At 36.9% G+C, this 24,436-nt stretch overlaps 1 protein-coding gene across 1 annotated transcript in view; it reads left to right on the forward strand.

Annotated features, from left to right (window-relative positions):
* The first annotated feature begins 6 nt into the window (after positions 1-6).
* The window catches only part of SOBP (sine oculis binding protein homolog), a 138,854-nt gene continuing 114,424 nt past the window's right edge, over positions 7-24,436 (forward strand). Inside the window, exons 1-3 of the mRNA XM_006926184.3 lie at positions 7-237; positions 12,342-12,480; positions 14,290-14,475. Coding sequence (XP_006926246.1) covers positions 142-237; positions 12,342-12,480; positions 14,290-14,475 — 421 coding nt within the window. The 5' untranslated portion in view covers positions 7-141. The remainder of the gene's footprint in view (positions 238-12,341; positions 12,481-14,289; positions 14,476-24,436) is intronic.

Consider the following 24,436-nt stretch of genomic DNA (forward strand, 5'->3'; position numbering starts at 1 on the left):
CCCAGCCCCGCCAGCACCGCTACCTCCGCCAGCACTGCCACCATCAGCACCACCTCCACCACCACCACCACTACCACCACCACCACCACCGCCGGCGGCGGCAGCAGCCATTTCATCTCCGCAGAAACCAGACACAAAAACATGGCAGAAATGGAGAAAGAAGGGAGACCTCCGGAAAATAAAAGGAGCAGGAAACCGGCTCACCCAGTGAAAAGGGAGATCAATGAGGAAATGAAGGTATTTTTGGACTTCGGGGCTGGAGAGACAGAGCTCTTTCTTCCGCCCGCTACCTTTGGGCGGTTGTATGGATTTGGGGGTTCCGGGGAGCGCTCGTCAGTTTCTGTAGGATGCCCCGAATGCCTCAGCTCCTCCTCCAGGTGCAAAACGGAGGCCAATGCCTGCATCCCCGGGATTTGCCTACCTCCGATTCGATTGGGGGGGGCGGGCGGGGGGAGACCGGGAAACCACACGCTATTTAACCTTATAAACCCCAGGTTGGCACAGGCGCGTTTCAGGGTGAGGGGACCGGGAGCCCGAGTGGCGGCTGGGCATGGTGAAGAGGCTTTACTAGTCTGCGGTGTAGTTTTTTTCCGCTTGTTCGGGAACCGTCCTTCGGTCCCTCCAAAGTTAGGAGCTGCAGGGCGAGGCACCCCAGGAGCGCTCGATTCCACCCCTCTTGCTGGCTCATCTTTCCGCCTCTCGATCCCGCTTCCTCCCAAGTAGCCAGCTGTGACGGTGTAAAGAGGCTGTCAGTGTCGGGGCGAGTCACGGCCCGAGCGGCTCGGGGCTGGGTACCGTTTTGACGGCGGACTCGCCTCTCTGGACCCTGCTGGCTCCTCTCACTCGGCCGCCGCCGCCTCCCGCTCGCTTTTGCATGCTTCACTTCCCAGTTAAGCAGACCCAGGCAAGCCTCGCTGAAAGATAGCTGTGTGAGGGGCGGCCTTCTCAGAGCGCCTGCCCATTGTTTGGAAAGGCCAACCCCGGAGTCCTCTCGGCGAGGCCGGGCTCCCCGCCAGGCCAGCGGTGCGCCAGAGGTGGCGAGCGCAGCAGCCTGGCGCTCCAGCTGTTCACGTTGGAGCGATTGCACAAGAGCACCACTCAGCTCCTGACCACCCTCGTCTCTCCCGCCCCCCTCGCCCCGTCTTTTCCATGAAGTTGCAGCTTTTGTCCAGCTAGGATTTTATTCTGTGTTGATTTCACGAGTCTCTCTCGATTTTTAAAAAATATATTATTTATGTGTTTTCCTTTCTGTGCGTTACAAACAAGTAGCAGATTTTGGAGGTCTTTAGTTTTCATTCTGTGGCCGTCCTGGTGTACTCCCCATCTTCTGCATAGAATTCTTAGCACTGCCAGTTGACTTAAGTTTGTATTTAAAAGACAAATTGGATGAAAATGACACGCAACTAAGTCAGATTTATTGCATTTTGATGTTTTCTTGATTGGAACAAGCATATTCAGTGAGAGTGCCTCGTATGAAGCCCATGCTTAGAAAGGGGCTTATATGTGTACCTCCAGGAAATTTCCAGACAATCTAAATTTTGGAATTAGGGTTTTTATGTCTGGGTGAGGAACTTAGAGCTTGGAAGCATGAGGTGTAACATCAGTCCTGAGAGTTAAGGAAGATTTGCCTCGGAAGTCAGTTCCATTCCTTGTGATAGAAACCCCCATTGACTCCAATGATAGACAGTTTTTTGTTGTTTTTTGTTTTTGTTTTTGTTTTAAATAAAAAAGACCAGTAAGAATTGTTTTCTGAAGGGGGTGGGATTCAAACAGTCTACCATAACCATTCTTCCTCACTTGCCCTTCCCTCTTGTCCTGCATTTCTAGATTACTTTTCCATTCATTTTAAATTGTGGGTGGAGGAAGAGGAAAAAGGCGAAGCCACCAGGAAATCACAGTGTGCACTGGCCCTTTAAAACACTGCCTAATGTGATCTATATGGATGGCAGCTTTTAAGTTTCATAGGTTCTAGAATTACAAATTAGCTAATTTTAATCAAAACATGTGAAATGTTATCCCGACTGGATATAAAGGCTGACTGTGCTGGATGCTTGGGGCTCGCGTTGTTGACTTTGGCTGCGGGCGCACTCCGTGGTTTGGGAGATAGTTGTCCTTCTACAGTATAACAGATGTTTGTCTGAACTGGTGAGGAAGAAACAAAAACAACATTGTGTGAAAGGAAAAATTACACAATTTTTAGGCAGTGCTGCGGGACTAAGTATGGAATTAACCTTCATGCACAGAATTTCCCGACAATGTTATATTTTTCTTCTAAATCACCACCTATTTGAAGTTTTAATCCTTATCGTTTTAATGCATAGTAGCATTAAATAAGAAGTTTTAGCCAGCAAAGAAAGCAATTGCTTGTAGCATCCACATTTTCTCTCTGGTTTGGAACAATGTATAAGAGACCCCTGGATGAAATCTTCAGTCATGTCAATGCTCATGATGCCAGTGAATCATGAAATCCCATTTCTAGTGCAATTGTTTAGTAGGCATCCCTTTTATATAATAGCACTAATCATTTTCTTTATAAAAGTTATTTCTTGTAGACAAAAGGTAGAAGGATTATTTCAAGCTTATTAAAGCTTTCCTGCTTTTAATATTAATAACCACATCAATAAAACCCCTCCCCGAACCTCATGGTATTATTACCACTCCATCTAAAGTGTAGAGTAACATAACAAGTTGGTTGCCCTGTATAAAAATATGTGCAACAAAATGTCACTGAGAACACAATGTGGCCTTGTGCAGCTTCATATCGGTGCCGTGGAGCTGCCTGGCTGTGTTTGCCTTCATCTGAACGGCTTTCATCTGGACCAGTGTAAACTAAGCCCTGGTAAGTAATCACTGCCCGGCAGAAAGAAAGGAATGTATACAGCTAGCACGGCCTAAGCTGTAAAAACGGAAACCTGAGCCCCCACCACGGATCACATATCAAGGCTTGAAGGTAGGGGAAATGAAGGGAGGGGGGTGGAAGAGGAGAGAGCGAATGGAAAAGTCAGCCTGAGAAGTGGAGGATCAGGAGGAGGCCCCCCTTAGGGAGATTTGGCTCAGGGATTAGGGAATTTTATCATGGTGTACAGTGACCTACTCAGGTTTCAACACTGGTCGGATCAAGTTGCTTCTCTGCGAGCTGAAAGAAAAAGGACTGGTGTGTATGTGATTTTTTTTCCCCTTCGGGTAATAGAAAGGACATTGGTACAAGTGTCTATTTTAAGTACAGCAAATGCAGGGCACTGAGAATGAGCAACAAAATTTCCTCCTCATAGGGACTTCCTTCGTTTCCTAATTGAGATAGTCACATATTTATTTAAAAATGGCTGGAGAGGACAAACTGGCTGAAGTTTAGCTGACACCAGTAATGGCATTGGAGATTGTCTTCATGTGGCTGGGAGCTAATGTTGGTTGCTGTTTCACTAGATCAGATATTGAGTTACATTTTCGTTATCACTGGTTTAATGTACATGGCAGTTGTAACAAATTTAAATTTGATACAATATAATTTTGTGTGTGAAAAGTACATGACTTGGCATACTTGCTTCGAGTGTACTTCAGTGAAAATATCTTCAAGTAGAAATGTTTGTCTCATTAAGACCTTTACAATGTTTCTTTTATCTTTTCCTTTCTTTTTCCTCCCTTCATCTTGGGTTTTTTTCCTTGATTAAAACAACTCATTACTTCACTGTACTTACAATCAGTATGCCTTATTTAATTAGCAACCAAAAGAGGGAATTTTTTAAAATGCAATTTCTATTTTGACTACTTTTGGTTTCTAAAGTGAATATTGTGATTGTATCTAATGTAAATATACTGTTACCTTACATGTATCATAATAAATGGATGTTGGGAGGCAATTACGATATATGGAAGGGTTCATTTGTTTTAGTAGTTCATTCAGAACATGATAGATATAATATAAAAACTAGTTTGTACTATTAGATGTATGAGTATAAATAGATGCGTAAGTGTAAATATAGTGCACATAGATCTTAGTGAATGTCATTAGTGGTTACTAAACAGTAATGCAGCTAGAAAAATCTACACTGTGAGTGGAGATAATGAATAGGGTTTTTATCTTTTAAAGCTCGTTGACAAAACCAGCGTGATTAGATCAAGTTCTCTGGCCTGGAAAGTTTCCTAAACAAACCATAATTAATACATTTACAATATTTGGCTTCTTTATCAATTGTTAAACTACGAAGTAATCTATGTTAAATGTCTTAGGGTCCCCTTTGCTGAAGAAATTTTCTGTCTGTAAATATTCTTAGTAAGTAATTTGTACCTAAAATTATGCTTCAGTCTGATGCCTACAGTTAGATTCAGGCACATCTGTTAGAGTTTAGTAGTAAACGCACCGCAAGATTTTCTAGTTTGGTTTCTGATGGTCTGCATTTGGCATTAAAAATGACCTGTGTCAATTGCATAGACAATAAAACAAGTTGCAGAGCTGAGCTGGTGAGTGCAGCGAGATAAAAAGCTTGGCTTAAAGAGAGAGATCAGAGTATGGATTAGAAAAGTCAGCATGTTTAAGGTTGAAATCAGCTCATTACTAAAATAGATATTTTAAGTTTTGTTGCTGAAACTCCATCCTGGTGTTAGACACGGTAAGTCTCCTAGAAAGTAGGCTCAGGACCAGATCTCACTGTGGCATTCACAAATTATGTCAGACCTTTCCAGCTGAGCAGTGGCCTCCGGTGTGCCACGTGGCAGGACTGGGAACAAATGTCAGTCCAGACATGGCCCTTGCCCCTTGGTAGTGTGTTCCTGAGCCTACCAGCCTTGTTCTCTGCATTGCTTTCAGTCGTCCTGTTCAAAGCTCCCGTCTAAACCCATAAGAGTTGATCCTGGAAGGGCATGGAGAGCGATGAATTCTGCTTGATTCAAACCAGAGTTTTTCTGAAAAAAGTCTCTTTCTCCATCTGTGAACCTGTGAGTATGATGTGCGGTAGAGCGAGATTCTCTAAGCCTTATACAACTCGCAGGTTCCAGAAACAAGGAAATGGAAAGGAACCACTCCACTTCCTCCCAAATCTGAAATAAACATTTGAACTAGAAGAAAATGAGTCTGACAGACTCATTCCCTTCTGCGTTTCCTGCCTCTGTGCTTGCCAAGCACTGCTCTGAGAAGCCAAGCCCTACTCTCCTTGTGTGAAAGACAGACTCATAGAAACCAAGAGGCAACAGAGTTTTTAAAGGAAAGTCAAAAACAGGGCCTCAAAAAGCATAAATATCAGTGAGTGCAAGTGACTGAAAAAGGAGAGTTCCAGGGAAATTTAGTGTCTTGTTAGGGTGCCCAGACTTTTTATATCTTCTAAGGAAGTGTTCTTTTTAAGAGTCTTTATACTTATTTTTTTAAAAAAATTATTAGAAGTAGTAGAAGGTGGGTCATTAAAAAATCTCTGAGGTCTAAAACTTCCTCTTAAGGAATGAGAAGCTACACTTGCACTCCCAAGCTAATAAGATTATTGAGTATTTTCTTAAAAGAAGAGGGATAGGATAGAATGAAAAAAAAAAATGGAGTGCTTTGTTTTTGATGGTGCCAATTCAGACATGTAAACAGATGTGACAGCATGCGGTGAGCGAGATTTGTTGAATGTATAGTTTAAGATCTATAGACTGATGGGTGTTAATATCTCTTATATAACCAAAAGGCTGTGGAACTATGTCCTGCTGTAAGGCCAGTGGCTTGGCATGGACAGGAAAACAATGTAACAAGTCTTGGCGATTTTTAGGGCAGTTCTGCAGCTGTGAAAGGATACAGCTGCACACAGCTGCACACCTGCCGTTCCTGCCACATTGTTAGCCTGAGGGCTGATAGCCACAATTTCACAGCATTCGTGTGACCTTTTTTGGGTATTTAGTGTCCTGGCCACAGATTAAAACGTGCTCTGTGTCAAAAGACAATAAAACAACATAGATTTTTATATGTGGGAGCACACAATTTTGGTTTCATGTGCCAGTTATACAGCCATCCAATTCAGAATATATCAACAGGAGGACAAGACTTTCTCCTCAGATCTGCTATAGGCCAGAGTTGGATTTTAGTATTATAATGTATCCTCTGCTTATAGAATTGCATTATGATCATTGTGTTGTGGTTGAGAACAGTGTTGCAAAATGACCTAAATCGAGCGCAGTAGCCATCTTCAAAGGATTTCAAGCTAAAAAGCTGTATGTAGTTCAGGTAAAAACAGCAGGATCATAAAAACAGCAGGATTCAATCCTCCCCCAACTCCTTTTTAAAATCTCAATGAGTGAGTCCACTGATACCAAGAATGTGTATCTGGCTGCTCTTATTAATTGATGCATATGGATTACTTTCTAATGGGTCATCTGTGGCGGGTAGCTTGTCCTTCGAATAGCATCTGATCCAGTGGGATTGTGAATATACTTTTTAATCTGTAAAGGACTCTTCTAATGTTTCCTTTGCACTATTTACATTTTACCTCACCTTCTTCTTGGCAGAACCATAAAATAAAACCCATCCACTGGGTCTGTGTTAAGAGAGATAATTTAGACTCAGCCTCAGGCCAGACCTGGGGATAGAGTTAGAAACTGACTTCTAATCAAGTTCAATGCCTACTCTCTACAAAAGAAACTGCCTCAGTTTTGCAGATTCCTCCCCTAACTCCTTTTTAAAATCTCAATGAGTGAGTCCAATGATACTTAATAGAAATTTACTTCTTAGAACTTAGAACACATGGAGGTGAAAAGAGAGAGAAAATATTTTCCAAAAATAACAATCGTTCTATTATTCATAACCTTAACCAGCAAAGATATTAGCATTTTTTCCCCTGCCTTGTAAATTGTTCAGGATTGGGGGTTTCCTTTTCCTCTGAAAGTATTTATCATATTCTTCACATTCTTGGATAATGGGTGTCAGAATGTTTTGAAGTTAAGCAAAGTAACTGACAGATCTTTTTTATTGTCATTAGGACTATGAATGTGGCTCATATGATTGTCTAGGAGAAGACTATGTGTTAATTAATTTTTAATCAAAACTTTTTTGTTTTTGCAAAGATAATATATGAACATGACAGAAATAGTAGAATAAGCAATACAGATAAGCAAAAAGAAAAAGCCTATAATTTCCCCACCCACATTACTGTCAACATTTTGATGTATGTCTTTTCATGCCCTTTTCTATGTATGATATATAGTTTTTTAAAACAAAAACAAAAACAAAACCAAAAATCGTGTGGGAATCTAATGTGGAAATGTGTTCTATGAAAATGAAGTTTTTAAAAAATAAAATAAAAAATAAAGATGGTCTTATCGTATACTAACTTTCCTTTTAAAACTTAATATATGGTTACTAGCTTTTATGGCAGAAAAAATTTATCAACAGCATATATTTTAGTGGCAAAATAGTGTTCCATGTTAGTCATTCCATGATAAAGCTGTAAATTAACCAAATTTTTATTGACACAGTTTGTTTCTAAGAAAATAACAGAGATAAGTATTCCTGAACATGCATATTTTTGCACTATTTCCTTAGAATAGTTTCTATAATGTCTAGAAATAATATTACTGAATTAAGGAGTATATACATTTTTAAAGCTTTTAATACATAGTCAAGTTGCCTTTTCTAAGAGTTGTATCAACTTAAATTCCCAATACTATGAGAGTGCTCATTAATGCTGGATATTATAATTTAATGTGCATATATTTATTTTTTAAATCAGTTTTCATAAATTTTGTTTGATCATTTCTCTGGGTTTATACTTTTTTTGATATTTGTGAATATAGTCAAATGAATTCACACATTTCTTAAGTATATTTTGAATGCTAGATATTGTGCTAGATGAGACATAAAATGAAATAAAAGATTTCTTCCTCAAGTAACTTAGAGTGTATCTGGGATAGATGACATATTTCGCTAGAACTGGGAGTTGGAGTGAAAATGTGAATTATGTTTGTGGGGAGGAGGACATGGCTTTTCCCACATTTCACTGAATGGTTGGGAGCTCTTTGAAAACTTTCTGCTCTTGGGTAGGATACAAAGTTGAAAACACTTTGATATGCAGTTATGCAAGGCCTGAGATGAAAGAAATCAGTGATAACCTATCTATAGTTTAAAATCTGTTTGCTGTTTTCAAAATAAAATCATTAGTCCTTTTTGAAGACCTTGAAGTACTTGCATTTCAGAGGTGTTTTGAGAATTTGTAATAATTGCTATTTTCAAAGTGCCTCGAAGACAACTCTGTTTACCTGGGAAAAACGTTAAATTAAAAATTGTTTATATTGAACCTTGACATTTGGACAGCTCTTTACGTATGATGTTGGCATCCTGTGGTATGATTTCTTTGCAACTCTTTGATTGGTCCAAGGAGATAGCTTCTTTGGAATTGCCAACACCTTGGACCTTACAGAATTTATAATATAAAGTTGCCTGATGTAGGAGTCAGAAAATCTGTATTTTTGTTCTGACTTTACTGGGTGATCTCTCATGCCTATCATTTACCTTCTGGATGCTCTAATTTCTTATGTAAAATGAGGATGTTACAAAGGTTCACCAAAAGTTTATTGTGGAAATCAAATATCTAATTCATAGGGTTATTGAAAGAAACAAGAGTTAAAGGATATGGAAACACTGTCGAGTGCTATAAGAGTGTTAGACATTATCATTATAATTATAGTGACCTATTTTCCAAACCCAAATTGGACCACATGGTATGAGAGAGGATTTTTGTGCCACTTCCAAGGGCGAGAGGCAGTCTGCAAAATGTGATTCAGATGCCAGAATATTAAAATTTCTGGCACATTCTGATGGTTTATGGGAGCAATGATAAAATATTTGAAATAGTGGCTGTTTAGTAAAATTTATGATGTGCGATCACTATAATTATGATATTTCTTTGCAAAAGGTATTTTATTTCTTGTATTAGTAGAAGTTCGTTGGTTTCACAAAATCTTAGAGTTTGGAGGGACTTTAAGAGACTCTCTACTTCAGTTTCCTGTCCTAAGGTTTCAGGACAAATGCTGGGTGAAGATTTGTGGGGAAAGCAAGTTTTACAACCTCTCTTAGTACAGTAGCTTATTTTATTATTGAGCACTCTTACCTCGGAATCTCTTTGCATTTTAACCTTTAAAAAAATGTGACTTACAGAAGAAATTTATATAGGAAAGAAATAATTCTTTTAATGGAAAACTTTTTTAAAGGATGACAATACTAAAAATGTTGAAAAAACTATCTGTTTGACTACTCTACCAGAAGAACTTAAAATCCTTATGGGCCATAAACATTAAATTCATTTATCCTAGAATATGTCCTGTTTCTTGGATGATAACTGCAAAAATGTATTTCATTTCCTTTGGTTTCACACTGTAATCAGTCCATGGGATATCTAGCATCTAATTCTACCTAAAAATTGAAAAGTTTAAATTATTTATGCCTTGGCATTCTTTGATTTCTTAATCCAATAGCGTGTAAGTCAGAGGTAATAGTCTCTTTTACTAACACTATAAGAAACTTCGTTGTTCATTTTCTGTTTCTTTCAACTTGTTCATCCTTTGATGAAAGGTTTGCGATTTATGGCTTGAGGCTTTATAAATCTTTTGTTTTCTACTTTTGCAGTCATATATCAAAACATTAAGGATTTTATTTTATTTTCAATGACAAGAAAGGGAATATTTCAGAGTTTATTTTCACTGACATTTATAGTGACTCGAAAATCATGGAATAGATCAAGTTCATATTGATTGTTCCATGAAGTGTCTGCGTTTTCAGCATAAACCATAAACTAAGTGATGCAGTTAAGGTGCCCAAATAATATGAATTTGGTGTTAATAATCCAGTTGAAGTTTCAATTTTTATTCAAATGTGTGAAACTTCTGGATTCCATTCCTGGGATTGGTTCTGAAAGGCCGAATGGATTTGCAGCTAGACTAAAACAAACAAATCTATATCTTTGGCTGGGAGGTTGCTCCATGAATTATGCATCTGTAGCCTTTCTTCAGAGGTTACTTCAGAGGTTAGACACAACTGGAGAGACAGGCACCCAGATACAAATGGTCTAGAAAATTGGATGTGGCCAGAAGTTACTATGCAGATTTTCTCTCTTGTTGGCGCCATTCTCTTAGAGATCTGGGCTAACAGCACACAAACCAATAGGATGGCTTAAACTTGGCTTTTAACACTTTGAATTTTTTGTTTGTTTGTTTGTTTGATGCAAGGTATAATCCTTATCTTTGGAGATTTCTGCTGCCAGACCACTGATGGAGGACCTCTATTTGTGTGCTTAGGGGCTTTCATTCTCCATTCCAGGCACTCACTCAGCTCAGTGAAAAGAAATTGAGTGTTAGGGGACACTGATGCCTCATTAAAGGGATCTCTTTTGATTGAGTAGAGCAGCATTTAGCTGAGATCTCCTCAGTGGTATTCCAGAAGTTGCTGAGCTTATTATATATATTGATCATATCATATTTGTGCGTTCATGAAAAGAGTGTCTATTTAATGTAGATATGACCAGCCATCAGAGAGAATAAATGCCTCACTAAAACTTGATATGACTGGCTATTGGCCTTACGGATGATTAACACTGAATCAATCTGGTTAGATTTTAAAAAATTACTTGTGCACTATAGCATCACAAAGCCAGTTGGAGCTCTAAACTTAAGTGGGCACTAAAGCAAAAAATGCAGCATCCTGTGGGTGGTTTGAAATGACAGATTTGTTTTTGTGGAGTCAATAGTGTAATATATATCTATATATTTTTTAATGCAACCCCTGCTGAAATCTGAAGTTGTGAAATTTAAGAGAACATGGAATTCACATGTTGAGGCTGTGAGCACTCCGGTTTAACCTAGGTGCTTTGTTTCATGTATATAAATTATACATCCCAGTGTAATTCAGAAATATAACTTCCAGGGAAAATGAGAAAAGATTCTTTGAGCCAGAGAGGTTAATATATAGTTTTTCTAGCTCAGTCTAGGAGTCTCAGACTGCCTTGCCAGATAGAGATGCTTTTAAAAAAATAATTAAACATTTATTAAGCTCTTAGTCTGTAGTGTAGGTCCCTTCTTTTTATTTAGTCCCCCCCCCGCTTTATTGAGATATTATTTACATATAACATTGTGTAAGTTTAAGGTGTACAACATGTTGATTTGATATGTTTATAGGTTGCAAAATTATTACCATCATAGCATTAGCAACTATCTCCATCGCATCACAAGTTGACTATGCCATTTCTTTTTTGTGGTGAGAGCATGTAAGATCTACTCTCTTAGCAACATTCAAGTATGTGGTACACTATTATTATCTATAATCACCACGCTGTAAATTAGGCCACTGAATTGTTAATCTTATAACTGGAAGTTTGTACTCTTTGACCAATGTCTTCCCATTCCCCCCGCCCCCCCACTCTTGTTAACCACCACTCTCTTCTCTGTTTCTCAGAGAAAGATGCTTTAAGGCACATGCAAGCATTAAGATCATTAATAAACACTCTCACATCTTGCTTCCAGATCTAGCAGTCGATAAATTCATAAAAAATAGTCGCTTGATATAAGGCTTTAAATCTGTCCAACCATGTCCTTATTTTCACAGTTTTATATCTGTAATAACAACAACAATACGTTATATTTATCCAATGATTTATAGTTCATAAAGTGTTTTCATGCATTATCCAAAATCTGGGCTGGCTAGTAACTTTAAACTTATTTGGTACTTTTATGTTACATGTCAGAAAACAACATAGGGACTTTTGATTTCATGGAGAAATTTTTTTTTTTTTCATGGAGAAATTTGTAAAGCAAATTATTTATTGATTTTTAAAGAATACTCTTGCAAAAGAGAAAATCAAAAAGGGAGACCCTTGTAGCTATTCAGCTTTCTGTGTGGTAGTGGTTGACAAATAATTGCTTTGCTGAGATTTTGCTTTATCTGAGATGAGGTTCATGTTAAGAAACAGCATCTGACTCAGAAAGCAATTCTAATATAAATTAATCTGAGCCACAAAAGGGTCAATTAATTGTTTTTATTTTCAAAATCTTTTCTTAGGTGTTTTTGTGCTTTCAATATTTTTGTATTAGTGTGAGGTAGACTTTGTAGAATACGCTAAAATTGATTTTCTGTTCGTAAGCAAAACTGACAAATACTTTTTTTCTTATTATCTTTAAATTGCAAATGTTTGAAGGCCTATCATCATTGGATACGTCATCCTGAGATTTAAATGCTGTACAAGTTTTGAATGTGATTTGAAAATTGAACATGACTCTCGGGGGTGGGGGGTGGGTAGGGCTGGCAGTAAATGGATAGTGCATATAGAATTTGATTTATGCATTCTTTTCAAATAGTTATTGATTATGTTAATAAGTAGCCTATGCTTCTCTTTCAGAACTTTGCAGAAAACACCATGAATGAACTCCTTGGCTGGTATGGCTATGATAAGGTTGAATTAAAAGATGGTGAAGATATTGAATTCAGGAGCTACCCTACAGATGGAGAGAGCCGGCAGCACATTTCTGTTCTCAAAGGTAATGACATTTAACGTCCCTTTGTTCATGCCAAGAAGGATTAACTATCTCAGCCTGCCAGAATTGAGTTGCTTTGGGACTCATTTTGTTGATTATGCTAATGGTTGATTTACATCCTCAGTAGTGCTTTCCCACAAGCAGAATTCCACAGAATATAAGAGCATAACATAAAATAAAAATAAACACAGCTTAATCTTCCAGCAATGGGAGAACTAGCTAGACAAGGGCTAGGACTTTAAATGCTGTAGACCTGCCCACAAATTTATAGAAAGGGACAATGTTTGCTAGCTTCTTCTCTAATTTCCTTAGCCTTTTGGTATATCAATTTTTGGGGACTGGTGCTTTCTGTTAAGTGAAATGTTAGGTTTAGATTTTGAGACTGCAAGAGAGAATCATAGTTATCTTGGTAATTCTCCCTTCCCCTCTTTTTATGGTGGGAATTTTAAAGGAAAGTCTTATTTCTGTTTTGTGTTTGAAGTTCTTACCCTTCCCCCATCCCCACACCCTTGGATAGGGTAAGCAGAGGGGTAAGAAAGTAGTGGATGATTGGATCCTATATATTTCTCTAAGAAGTTTTGTTAAAGCCCAGCTAAAGAGTGGAAATTAGAGGAAGAGTTGAATTAACACTGATTCTACCAGTGGTAGCAGTGCGGGATATCTCATGAGGGGAGCTTAGAACCATTGGTGGGCGTTGGTGTGGATACTGAATTTATGAACCTAAATTTGAAACGAGTTTGATTGTCCAAGAAAAGAAGAAGAGTATGTGAAGAAGCAACCTATTTGGGGAACTTTAATAAAATGTGGGTAAAACTAATGGTGTGTCATTATTGGCAATTTGATCAGTATTTGCATTGCATTCAAAATCTATTGGCGTAAACTACCTGTTCATGCATTTTATTTCCAGTCTCTCTAAGATAGCGCTTTTCCTTCTTATATGCCAAGCCACGAAATGTAAATGAACTGTCCTGCAGGCATGTGGAATTGAACGTACGTGACAAATTTTATGTTAGCTTGCTATGAAACGGTACACATCATGTTACAGAGATAGTATCATCAATTTCACTGTTAATGAAAAATGCAAGTTATGAATTTATATTCTATAAACTAATAGCTCAAATAATACTTGGTCTAGGTAATAATCTTTGCCTCTGGGGAACATGAGTGCCAGGATATGCTACTAGAGGAAAAAAGTTGTTTTCTGTGGTTGAGTTTTTTTTAATGATTGATATACAAGGATAAAATACACAAAGTTCACGTATTGTGAATTTTCTTTATTTTCTTTTTTGTTAATTTTTAATGGATATTAATAGGTTAATTTAATGGGTCTACTCCATGAAACAACAGTTTTCTTTCTGATCCTTTGTTTCTGTCTTATTGGTTCTTTTGCTGATTTTATGACCCAAATTTATAATACAATGGGTCCTAGTTGCAGTGCTGGGTGTGTGTGGGGGGGTGCTTTTTAAGCTTTCCCCTTAGTGTAGCCACAGAGTGACGCCTGGTGTATATCACTCTGTACGTGGAAAAGGTTAATTGCTTCTCAATTGTCTATGGGCTTTTATAATGCTAAAATTTATCATCATGATACAATTGGGATGTTAGCTATCACAGTGGAGCAAATTATAAAGGAGCCTATTGGAAATTTATGGTAAGAAACCTCAAAAGGTTCAGGATGATCTGTGAAGTTCTGGTAAAGTGTTTAAAGATTTGCAAGGAAAGATTTATGTTACATAGCCATTTTACTTGAGAAAATGGGGTCATAAGGAAAATAAGTCCTTTTGTCATACTGAGTGTGATTTTTTTCTTTTACAGAAAATTCTTTGCCAAAACCAAAATTACCTGAGGACAGTGTTATTTCACCATACAATATAAGCACAGGCTATTCAGGGCTTGCCACAGGAAATGGACTCAGTGACTCACCTGCAGGGTCAAAGGATCATGGCAATGTGCCCATTATTGTACCTTTAATTCCACCACCTTTCATAAAGCCACCAGCAGGTAAGGCACTACTGGGGTTTCCAACAATAATGATTCATAGAAAGTTGTTTTAACTATCTTTTGAATAATTATTAAGCTCAAGTAAATTTTGGAAAAGACTATTTTAGAAACTTTGTAGATGAGAAATGTTAGTGCATGTATTTTTTAAAGGAGTGTCACAGTATTAAGCAAATTCCCCAATCTACTGCTTAGGCTGTAAACTTTAACTGACAATAATCTTTTTCTATCACTGGCTATAAAAAAGTCATTTTCCTCATCTGAAATCATCTGTTTAAAATAAAAAGGGTGAAATAATTAAAAATATAAGATATGTACTACCTGGTTAGCAAGAAGAAAAGTAAGCATGGTTGATCTGAGTGGTGCTGTCATGAGGACCTGATCTCATTTCTAAAAGAAGGGGCAGTTTGGTAAAGGATGTGTGGCAGATTTGTTCTTCAATGTACCTTCTTCTAAATCCACTTAAGAAACAACCTAGATTACCTATCTCTGCCATAGAGTTCTTTCTAATTCCTGGAAAGCTTTCGAGGCTTTTTTTAAAAAAATGGAGATCTGAATTTCACTTGCCTGAAAAAGTTATCAGTTCTTTTATATTTCCAGAGAATTAGATGGCAGTGTATTAAGCTTGATGGCAGTGGGCTGAGCATGATGTGATATTGTAGGCTAGGTTCCAGATATGTTCTACACAGAGAAAGAAGTTCAGTAATATTGGATCTGGGTTGTTTTAAAATGTTGGAATTATGTTAGAATGCTTAATTGCTACACGGGTCATTTTTCTGTATATTGAATTGAATAATGATGAATACTGAGTTTTGACAGCATTACTTATTATAACTTACTAAAGCTAATGACCTTTTTTTTAGGGAAGGTAGGTGTTTTCTTATGTTTCCTTAAATTGTGAAGATATTAGATATAAATCCCTGGGCTCATGTTATAGACATATTTATACCATATTCTAAGTGTTACTAACATATCTTTTATGGTATGGGCACATTTTCTCGTTTGGCCTACTACATTTTAGCAGTAAAAGTATCCTTTCATACTGAAATCCGTTTACCTGTTAAAATCACTTGTAATTGTGTCTGTCGACTAATTACTAACATAGCTTCTGTATCATATAAAGTTTGCCTTTTTTATGCCCCATTCTTCTTTGATTGTTTTGTGATGCATAGGGGCCTAAATTTATCTCCCAAGGGATATTTTACATAGACCTATTTTACATAGGCCAACTGGAGAGAAGAGGGGTGACTGATTTTGTAAATGTAGGGTTTACGTTAGAATGTTTGTCTAGTAGCTTAGGTGAGTGGTGATGATGATGAGGGTGTCTTTAAGTCAGTGTGACTAAGTAAAAAGAACACAGCCTTCAGATTCAGATAGCTTAGGCTCAAATCTAAGCTTGGTCACTTACCAGCTCTATGAATGTGGACAAATTGCGTAAGCTCTCTTCTCCTCAGTTTTACTCTGCGTAAAAATGGGCATCACAGTTCTACCTCAGGGGATCGTTGTGTCCATGAGATGAAAAAATGTCTGTAAAACTACCTAGCATGGTGCCTGCCATACAAAAGACATTCAGTAAACACTATACGTTTTTCTTTTTTTCAGTCCTTAATCTGCCCTAGAGTTACCATGCACATAATTTGTGCATAAAAAGGTGTGCACCCAAATGCAAATTCCCCTCTAAGATTTATTTGAGCAAAGCAAACAGCTTTGGAAATTAGCATAGCTGAAGCTAACATGAGTTTGGCATGCCAAAAAACCTGCCTTGGAGTTTCCTGCGGAGCAAGCCACGTGGAATTCAAGCACACAGCTTCTATTTAATTCTAATTCCACATCAGATCAGGAAATAAATATGCAAAGGGATGGAGGCCAAAAATTAAGCCTTGGAAGTTTTAGACATAGGAACTCTGAGGAATTAGAAGCCAGAGTAACCAAACACCAGTGGTTTTATGCTGTCTTCCATGTTAACTCCAAAACAAAATGTAGGGAAGGATGTGTTTAATTTTCTGTATCTGCTGTAAACCTTAACTTGATCCTACCCAAGGCATCTATATAACAAAACAAAGATATAGAAAGGTTCTATGCTTTCAAGGAGCTTACTCTATTAGTTCCTAATAAGAAATTTTTATAGGAGACATGAATTTTGATTTTGTCATATTTTATAGTTCAGGGATCAGCAAACTTTTCCTGTAAAGGGCCAGGTAGTATTTTAGGCTTTGGAGCCCTGCTGTCTCTATTACAACTACTGAACTCTGCTGTGGTAGCAGGAAAACAGCCATACAAAATACATAAACAAGTGGGCATGGCCGTGTTCCAATAAAACTTTATTTACAAAAAAGGCAGCAAGCAGGGTTTGGCCTAGGGACCATAACTTGCTAACCATTGCATTAGGGTAAAATTGGCAAAAGTTTCATGATAACTGAAAGGTGAATAGAGTTTCTGAGAGTCAGGCTGTGAGCCTCTGTCTGTCAAGGTGCTTTGTGGACTATCACGAAGGACAGTAACAAGGGCAGGAAAATTTGAGAGTTTTCAGGGTATGTGGTGAGTTCTGGCACATAGTAGATACTTTATCACTGAATGAATGACTGCTATTCAAATTTTTATTGCACATACGTAAGACAGTACACCTACTTTGTTGTTCACCGAGAAAATGCTTATAATTTGTCTGAATTAGTCCCAACCTGTCGGACCTTGGCCATAGCCTCCCAGACAGTGATGTGGGTAATTATCCATGGATAAGTAAAGTCCACCAGTTATCTCAAAACTTCTGTCTAGTTAATCATTTCAATTCTTCCTTTTGCTAAAACTCTTACTAGTTATTATTCAAGGTAATAGAGTTGAGGCACACTTGCTGTCAGTTTTCTAGCCATATGTAGGTTAACATGGCATTCTTGAGGGCAACTAATAAATGATAGAAATGGCTAGAAGCAAAAGGCCCCTCAATAATCAGCCCCCAAATAATTTCGAGTTGACTGTATCATGCAAGTGTTCACCTCTTGGGATAGGATAGACGAGGATCATATGTATGCTTTGGATTCTTGGAAAGCAAATAACTATTAGTGTTCAAATTACTGTTGTACTGTAAACTGGCTATGTGAAAATGCTAATAATAATACCTGTGTTTGTATTAAATCCTTTATAGTTGGTGAAACTCATTCACACTCAGTATTTTATTTAATTTGATCTTTACAATAACCCTGGGAATTAGCATGTTCGATATTATTAAATAAAGACCTGAAGCTCAAATAGATTAAATGGCTTTCCAAGGTTGTGGTTTCTGAGTACTTCGGCCAAGACTAGTACTAAGGTCTTCTCCTAATTCAATATTCTTTTTAATATAAAGTTGTGTTTTCATCATATTTGTACAAAACTTCCCAAGACTTTATCAGAATAAGAATACCTAATAATTTGCTATTTCGCATTCTCCAGTGACAAGGGATGCAACTTATTCCTGCAGAAGGTTATTTTCTAGAGTCTTTTGGGAGACTTGATGAGTTCTCTAACCCTGAGAATCCGTGGTTCTATGAACTGGAATGACATAGTAGGGGTAAAACCCCAGTTTGGTTTGCAAGTGATTGCCATCATAAGGCAAGCTGCTTCTTCATTGAGGTACCAGAGGCTCTAGTTTGTCAGACACTGTTTTCAGAGTGAGTTTTATGTGCTCGGGCGGGCTTACACTGAGCCCCATCCATGTCTGGCAGGCAGTGGGCCCAGTAGAATACTCGCGATTGGGAACATGATGATACCACACTCTCTTGGATTTCCACTCTCCTCTTGCACAGCTGCATACAGAAGTGTGGGTGTAGCTTTTCTGTTTCTGCCCTCCCTTTCTTCAGAGCAGGGAAACTCCCTGTGCTTAGACCATTACCACAAGCATTGACTGTCTTTTGGCCGCACATGTTTGCATCCAATTTCATCTGCTTTCTGAAGCTAAGCTGTCCTTCCCTTCTCAGAGACAGAATTTGGCCCTTGGTGTAGGGTTTGTGACATCACAATTGTTACTATGGTAATAGACTTGTTATAAACACAGGATAATATCCCTGATTTTGCTTTTTTTTTTTCTCTTTCTCGAAGCAGTGAAGGGAATCGCCATGATCTTTAAAAAAGAATCACACAGACTTTTCTGCAGATTCTAGGAAGTGGACGGAATAAGGCTTTGCCATACAGAGCAGCCATTAAAAAAACCCAAAACACCGTTATAAGAATAACATTAAAAAATAATTGAAAGAATTGACCATCTCTTTCTTTTTATGCAAAGACTCTTTTTATTCTTTTAGTTTGAATGGATATGAAAACTTCCTTTTTGCTAATTTTAAAAATCACAGCATGAGTATAGTCTGAAGTGTCAGAATATATATCAGCAAGATAACTCAGGTTAATTATATTGTAACCTTGCTGTAATTCTTCTCATCTGAGAGATTTTAATATGAGCTCAACCCTTTGGGACTCTATTCCAAGAAGGTTGTGCCATTAAAGGACTTTCCGTGTGGAGTGTGTGAACCGCGCTGCAGTGAGGCTCCATCAAAACACTATGCCTGCCCTACTCTCCTGCAAGTTTGACCATTGAAGTAAAGCCATTCAAAATGGATTTTAAATACAGTTTTTTTTTTTCAAAGACCTTATATTGGTTGTTACTGCTTAACAAGCATAGTAGCTCTTGGCTCCATTGGTGGGACACCAGTCCTCTGCAATGGCTGGGCAGATTTGGGTCTCCTCACCTTGTCTACCGCTGGTCAAAGTAACCAGTTGGGACTAAAACCAGGATTTTTACACCCCAATCTCAGACTTGCCTCATGACAACATTTTGCTCCCAAGAATTAGACAACAACAACAACAAAATTAAAATAAAACTGTTAGTATAATTATTTTTGTTTATGAGGGAAAGATGGAATGCAGCAACCTTTTTTGTGTAAAATTCACTAAGCCCTCCTGCAGAAAACACTGTGTATCTAGGAAACAACATTTTAGATCTGGGTCTTTTGACAGGTTTTCCCAGAGGCTTATAACTTGCCTATTACAAGTCCATCTAAATCCCTGAATACTTGAAAATGAAATGAAATGTGAAAAAAGGAGAGAACATATTTCTCTAGTTGCATTGATATGGCAGTTTTGAATAAAATGTCTTTTACCTCAAATGGTAAATGATCTTATTCTCATTTCCCACCATGTTCCTATATGTGAGGAGAAGGGTAGGGTCTATCCACACAGTATACACACACAGGTTTGTGTAGAGGGAGATGAGATCAAGCTCCTAAGACCAGCTTGATTTCCTGTGTGCAGGAGCGTCTTGCCTTTCTTTGAAAACAATGACCATTTCCTTTCCTCCAGAATGGTTTGCTTTCAGTGAGCTTTCCAAATTTGTGTTCAGTCATAGTCATGGAAATACGATATATTTTTTCAGGCAAATCTTGAAATTCTTAAGGGGTTATAAGAACTGGGCTCTAAGGAACCATTAGCTTAACTGAGAATGTGGAAACATTCACATGATCTGCTAAGCTCTATGTATATAGCTGAGTAACCCACAGTTAATAAGCATGTTACTTTTTGGCTCTTACAGTTCTTACACGGAGTCATACTTGCAGGGAAGTGGGAATCAGAATGTGGTTTGCATTATGATCATTATTTATTTTATCTGTTATTCAATATTCTTGGGGCTTGCATATGAATGATGTATTCCAAATAGCCATTGAGAAAACAGGATTTAATCAAAATTGCTTTGCCACTTATTTATGTGTCCAACTTTTAAAATATGATTATTAAATAAAATTACCTAGAGTTAATGGGATTTGGATGACTATTTATGTAGCAGATACATTTCTCCAAAAAAGAAGAGGTTCACTAAACCCTCAGATTTGGAGAGTTTTCCAAATCACTTAGGACAAGGACAGGAGGAATTATGGTGAATGGTGGGATAAGAGTAGTTAATAACTGTAATGATATAATCTCATCACAGCTAATATTTTTTTGAGTACATATTATGAGCCATTGTGCTAATAGATTATCTCCCTTAATTTTCACAACAGCTGTGTGTGGATGCTATTATTAACCTTGTTTTATATGTGAAGAAACTGAGACTCAGAAAAGCTAAGGAACTTTCCTGAGGTCACACAGGTAGTAAGTGGCAGAGCTGATATTTGAACCTAGGCATATGTCTCCTTAAGCCTTATTCATAACCTCTGGATTATTCAAAATACTATGACAGTCTTTCAGTCATTTATGTTTTTACTGAATGTTTTTCACATTGTACTAGATAATACAAATATACATCATTATCCTTGACCACCAAGAATTTACAGTGTAGTTGGAATATAATCAAAACTCCATTCTAGTTTGACTTTGTTTGAAAGTATGATATAATTTTAGGAGCATTTGGAGGGTGCATGGTAGGAGACACAAAAAGATACAAAATGAAGCCTGAAAATGTTATTGTGATATAGGTCCTATTTATCTTTCTTTATATAAGGGAGATCTTAAAAAGTATAAGCCAAATTTCAGCATGTTCAATTACTCTTAATGCCAAATGGAATGTGTAATTCGAATGGTAGCATGATGTAGTAAAAAGACTACTAGAGCGAGAAGAGGGAAACCTGAGCTATTGATGCCAACTCTGCCATTTACTGGCTGTGTAATCTTGGGTAAGTCACTTAGCCTCTTGAAGCCTTAGTTTCTTTGAAAAATAATGTAGTTAGTTTAGGTAATCTGTAATTTCCCTAGATTTATAAAATATTGATTTCGTGACTTGAATAGTGAATTGCCTACCTGATTTCATGATTTAAACGGGTCTATTTTAATGTACCTTAATATGTATTTGTTAATTTTTTGAACATATTTAAAGCAAACTCACCTCTGTGTGTAGTTATAGCAGCTAAAAGTCTAATGGAAGATTTATGCTACTTAGGACAAGTTTCAATGATTGTTAATTTACTCAGGAAGAATGAGCAAATTGAAATAACAGACTTAAAATATATAAAAAGTGCTAAAAATGTGAAGTGTGAGTAAATAAAAAGACTATCACACATGTGTTATTAAACCAAATCATTTTGATGCTACGCGTAAGTAGTGATCACTGCAAGTAATTCCCAGAATTTCTGCAAAAGAAAAGTCACATGATGTCTAATTTACCAAAACAGAAACCAGAAGAAATAGAAAACCAGAGCAGTCCTACTTCTATTAAAGAAATTAAATAATTAAATCTTTTTTACAAAGAGTATTCTAGACCCAGATACCAAACACTGAAGGAAAACCAAACTTGGAGAAACTCTCTCAGAGAATAGAAAATAAGAAACACTTTCATTCATTATATGTTCCCAGCATGACCTTGATCTCATCATAATTAGAAGTAAAGAAAGTGATAATTTTATGTAATTGGGTTACATTAAAATAGAAAACTTCTATTCATCATGAACACTGATTCAAAAATTCTGAGCATAATCTTAGCAAAACAGAGCCAGTGATATATATATAAAAGGGTAATATACCATGACTGATTAGGATTGTTTTTCTCAGAATGCAATGTTGATTTAAAATTTAAAAGTCAGTCAATATAATTAACCATATTAACAGAATTAAATATAACCTCATACAATATTCTCAATAGATGCAGAAACGATTTGAAAAAAATTAATACAATAAATAATAAAAAATACTCTTGGCAAAGTAGGAATAGAATGGAACTTCCTTAGTATGACAAAAAGTATCCACAAAAAACCTATAGCAAATATCATACTTAATGGCAAAATATTGAAAGCTTTTCTCTTGAGATCAGGAATGCAGTAAAGATGACCGCTATCACCACTTCTGTTTTAATTTTGTCTTATTAAATATAAGATGTAAAAGGTAGAAATGACATTTTGTTTAGAACAGAATGCCTCTCCCATCAATGTACAGGCAAACCTCAGAGCTATTCTGGGTTCAGTTTCAGACCACCACACTAAAGCTAATATTGCAGTAAAGTGAGTCACACAAATTTTTTGTTTCCTAGTGCATAGAATAGTTATATATACAATATACTGTAGTCAATTAAGTGTGCAGGAACATGATGTCTGAAAAATGTATATGTTAATTTAAAAATACTTCATTGCTTAAAAATACCAACCATTATCCGAGCCTTTAGTGGGTTGTGATATTTTTGCTGGATATTGATGAAAATGCAATATCTGCAAGTGCAATAAAGTGAAGCACAGTAAAACAAGGTAAACTTGTACAGATAAGCTATTATATTTAATGAGTGAATTAATCAAGGTCTCTTAACACTGTTGATACCCCCAAATTCATTATATTTCTATATACCAACCACAAAAAATTTAAAAACAAAACTTGAAAATATCTAAAAATACCTTTATAAATAGCATCAGACCATTGAATACCCAAGAGGAAAAAATCTAACAAAATATGTGCAAGATGGTTACACAAAGAACTATAAACATTGCTGAGAGAAATAAAAGAAGCCCTAAATCTGTGGAAGGACACACCATGTTTATGGATTGGAGACTATTCTAAAAAGGCAGAGTCTTTCTAAATTGATCTATATATTTAATTTGATGCTGATAAAAATCCCAGCATAAAATTTTATGGAAATTAAAAGGCAGTTTCTAAAATTTACATGGAAATGCAAAGGGGCAAGAATAGCCATGACAAATTAAAGGAAAAAAAAAAAACAAATTGGAAGACTTATACTACCAGATCTCAACATTTATTATAAGACTATAACAATTAAATAATTTTATATCATTATTAATATTAATTGTTGCTGTTTTTGTTATTCTTCTTTTGACCATACTTTAAATTAGCCTTTAGGAATTCACTACTCTACATTTCAGGCATAAAAGAGAAAAAATAATTACTATTTCTCTTGTCAATTATCTTTTGTTTTAATTTTTAAAAAACCCTTTTTTTTGAAACTATGAAATATATTACACTTTAGAAAAGTACAGAAAACATAAATATATTTTTTTACAAATAATGATCCTTGTTGACTCACAGTTTCTTCCCTCCAAGAGGTAACCACGTTTGTGGCAACCATTGCCTTTTTTTCTTTAGTTTTAACACCTAAGTATTTCCTCCAAAGCAATATAGTTTATTTTGCCTATTTTTGGAGTTCAGATAAATGAAATTATTGTAGCCAGCTTCCAAGATGGCCCCCAATGATCCTGATATCCTGGTGTGGTCTCTTCGTACATTGAATCAGGGGTGGTCTGTGTGACCAACTTCTAAGGCTGCCATAAAAGGTTATTGCAGTTTCTGCCTAGTTCTCTCAGATTGTTCGCTCTGGGGGAGCACAAGGAAACCTACGGCAGTCCTGTGAAGAGGCTCATGTGGACAAGAACTGAAACCTTCCGCCAACAGCCAGCACCAACCTGCCATCCTTATGATTGAGTCACAAGGACGTTATTGCAGTTTCATATTGCCAAATGTCTCCTGGGGGGCAAAGTTACCCTCTGATAAGTGGGTAACTATTGCAGTGGACTCCAAAAACATGTCTAAAAAGATACTTGACTTATGACAAGTGTATTAACTTGGGTTATCATAATAAAATACCGTAGCCTGAGTGGCTTAAATAACCAAAATTTATTTTCTCATAATTTGAAGAATAGAAGTCTAAGATCAAGGTTATCAGGGTTGGTGTTTGATAAGGACTCTCTCTGGGGGTTGCAAATGGCCTCACATGGCAGAGAGAGAGTGCAAGTTCTCTGGTATCTCTTATAAGGGCTCTAGTTTCATTGGACAAAGGTCCCACCCCCTTGACCTCATCCAACTAACTCTCAAAGGCCCCCTCTCCAAATACTGTCACATTGTGAGTTAGGAGTTCAACATATGAAGTTTGAAGGGACACAAACATTGAGTCCATAATAGCAAAGACGACAATGTAGAGCAGTGAGGAAAGAATAGTCTTCAATAAATATGCTTATGGAAAAAGAATGCCATTCACAAAAAATCAATTCTAGATGGATTGTTGATTTAAATGTGA

Source organism: Pteropus alecto, unplaced genomic scaffold (genome assembly GCF_000325575.1).
Source record: "Pteropus alecto unplaced genomic scaffold, ASM32557v1 scaffold79, whole genome shotgun sequence".
Taxonomy (NCBI): domain Eukaryota; kingdom Metazoa; phylum Chordata; class Mammalia; order Chiroptera; family Pteropodidae; genus Pteropus; species Pteropus alecto.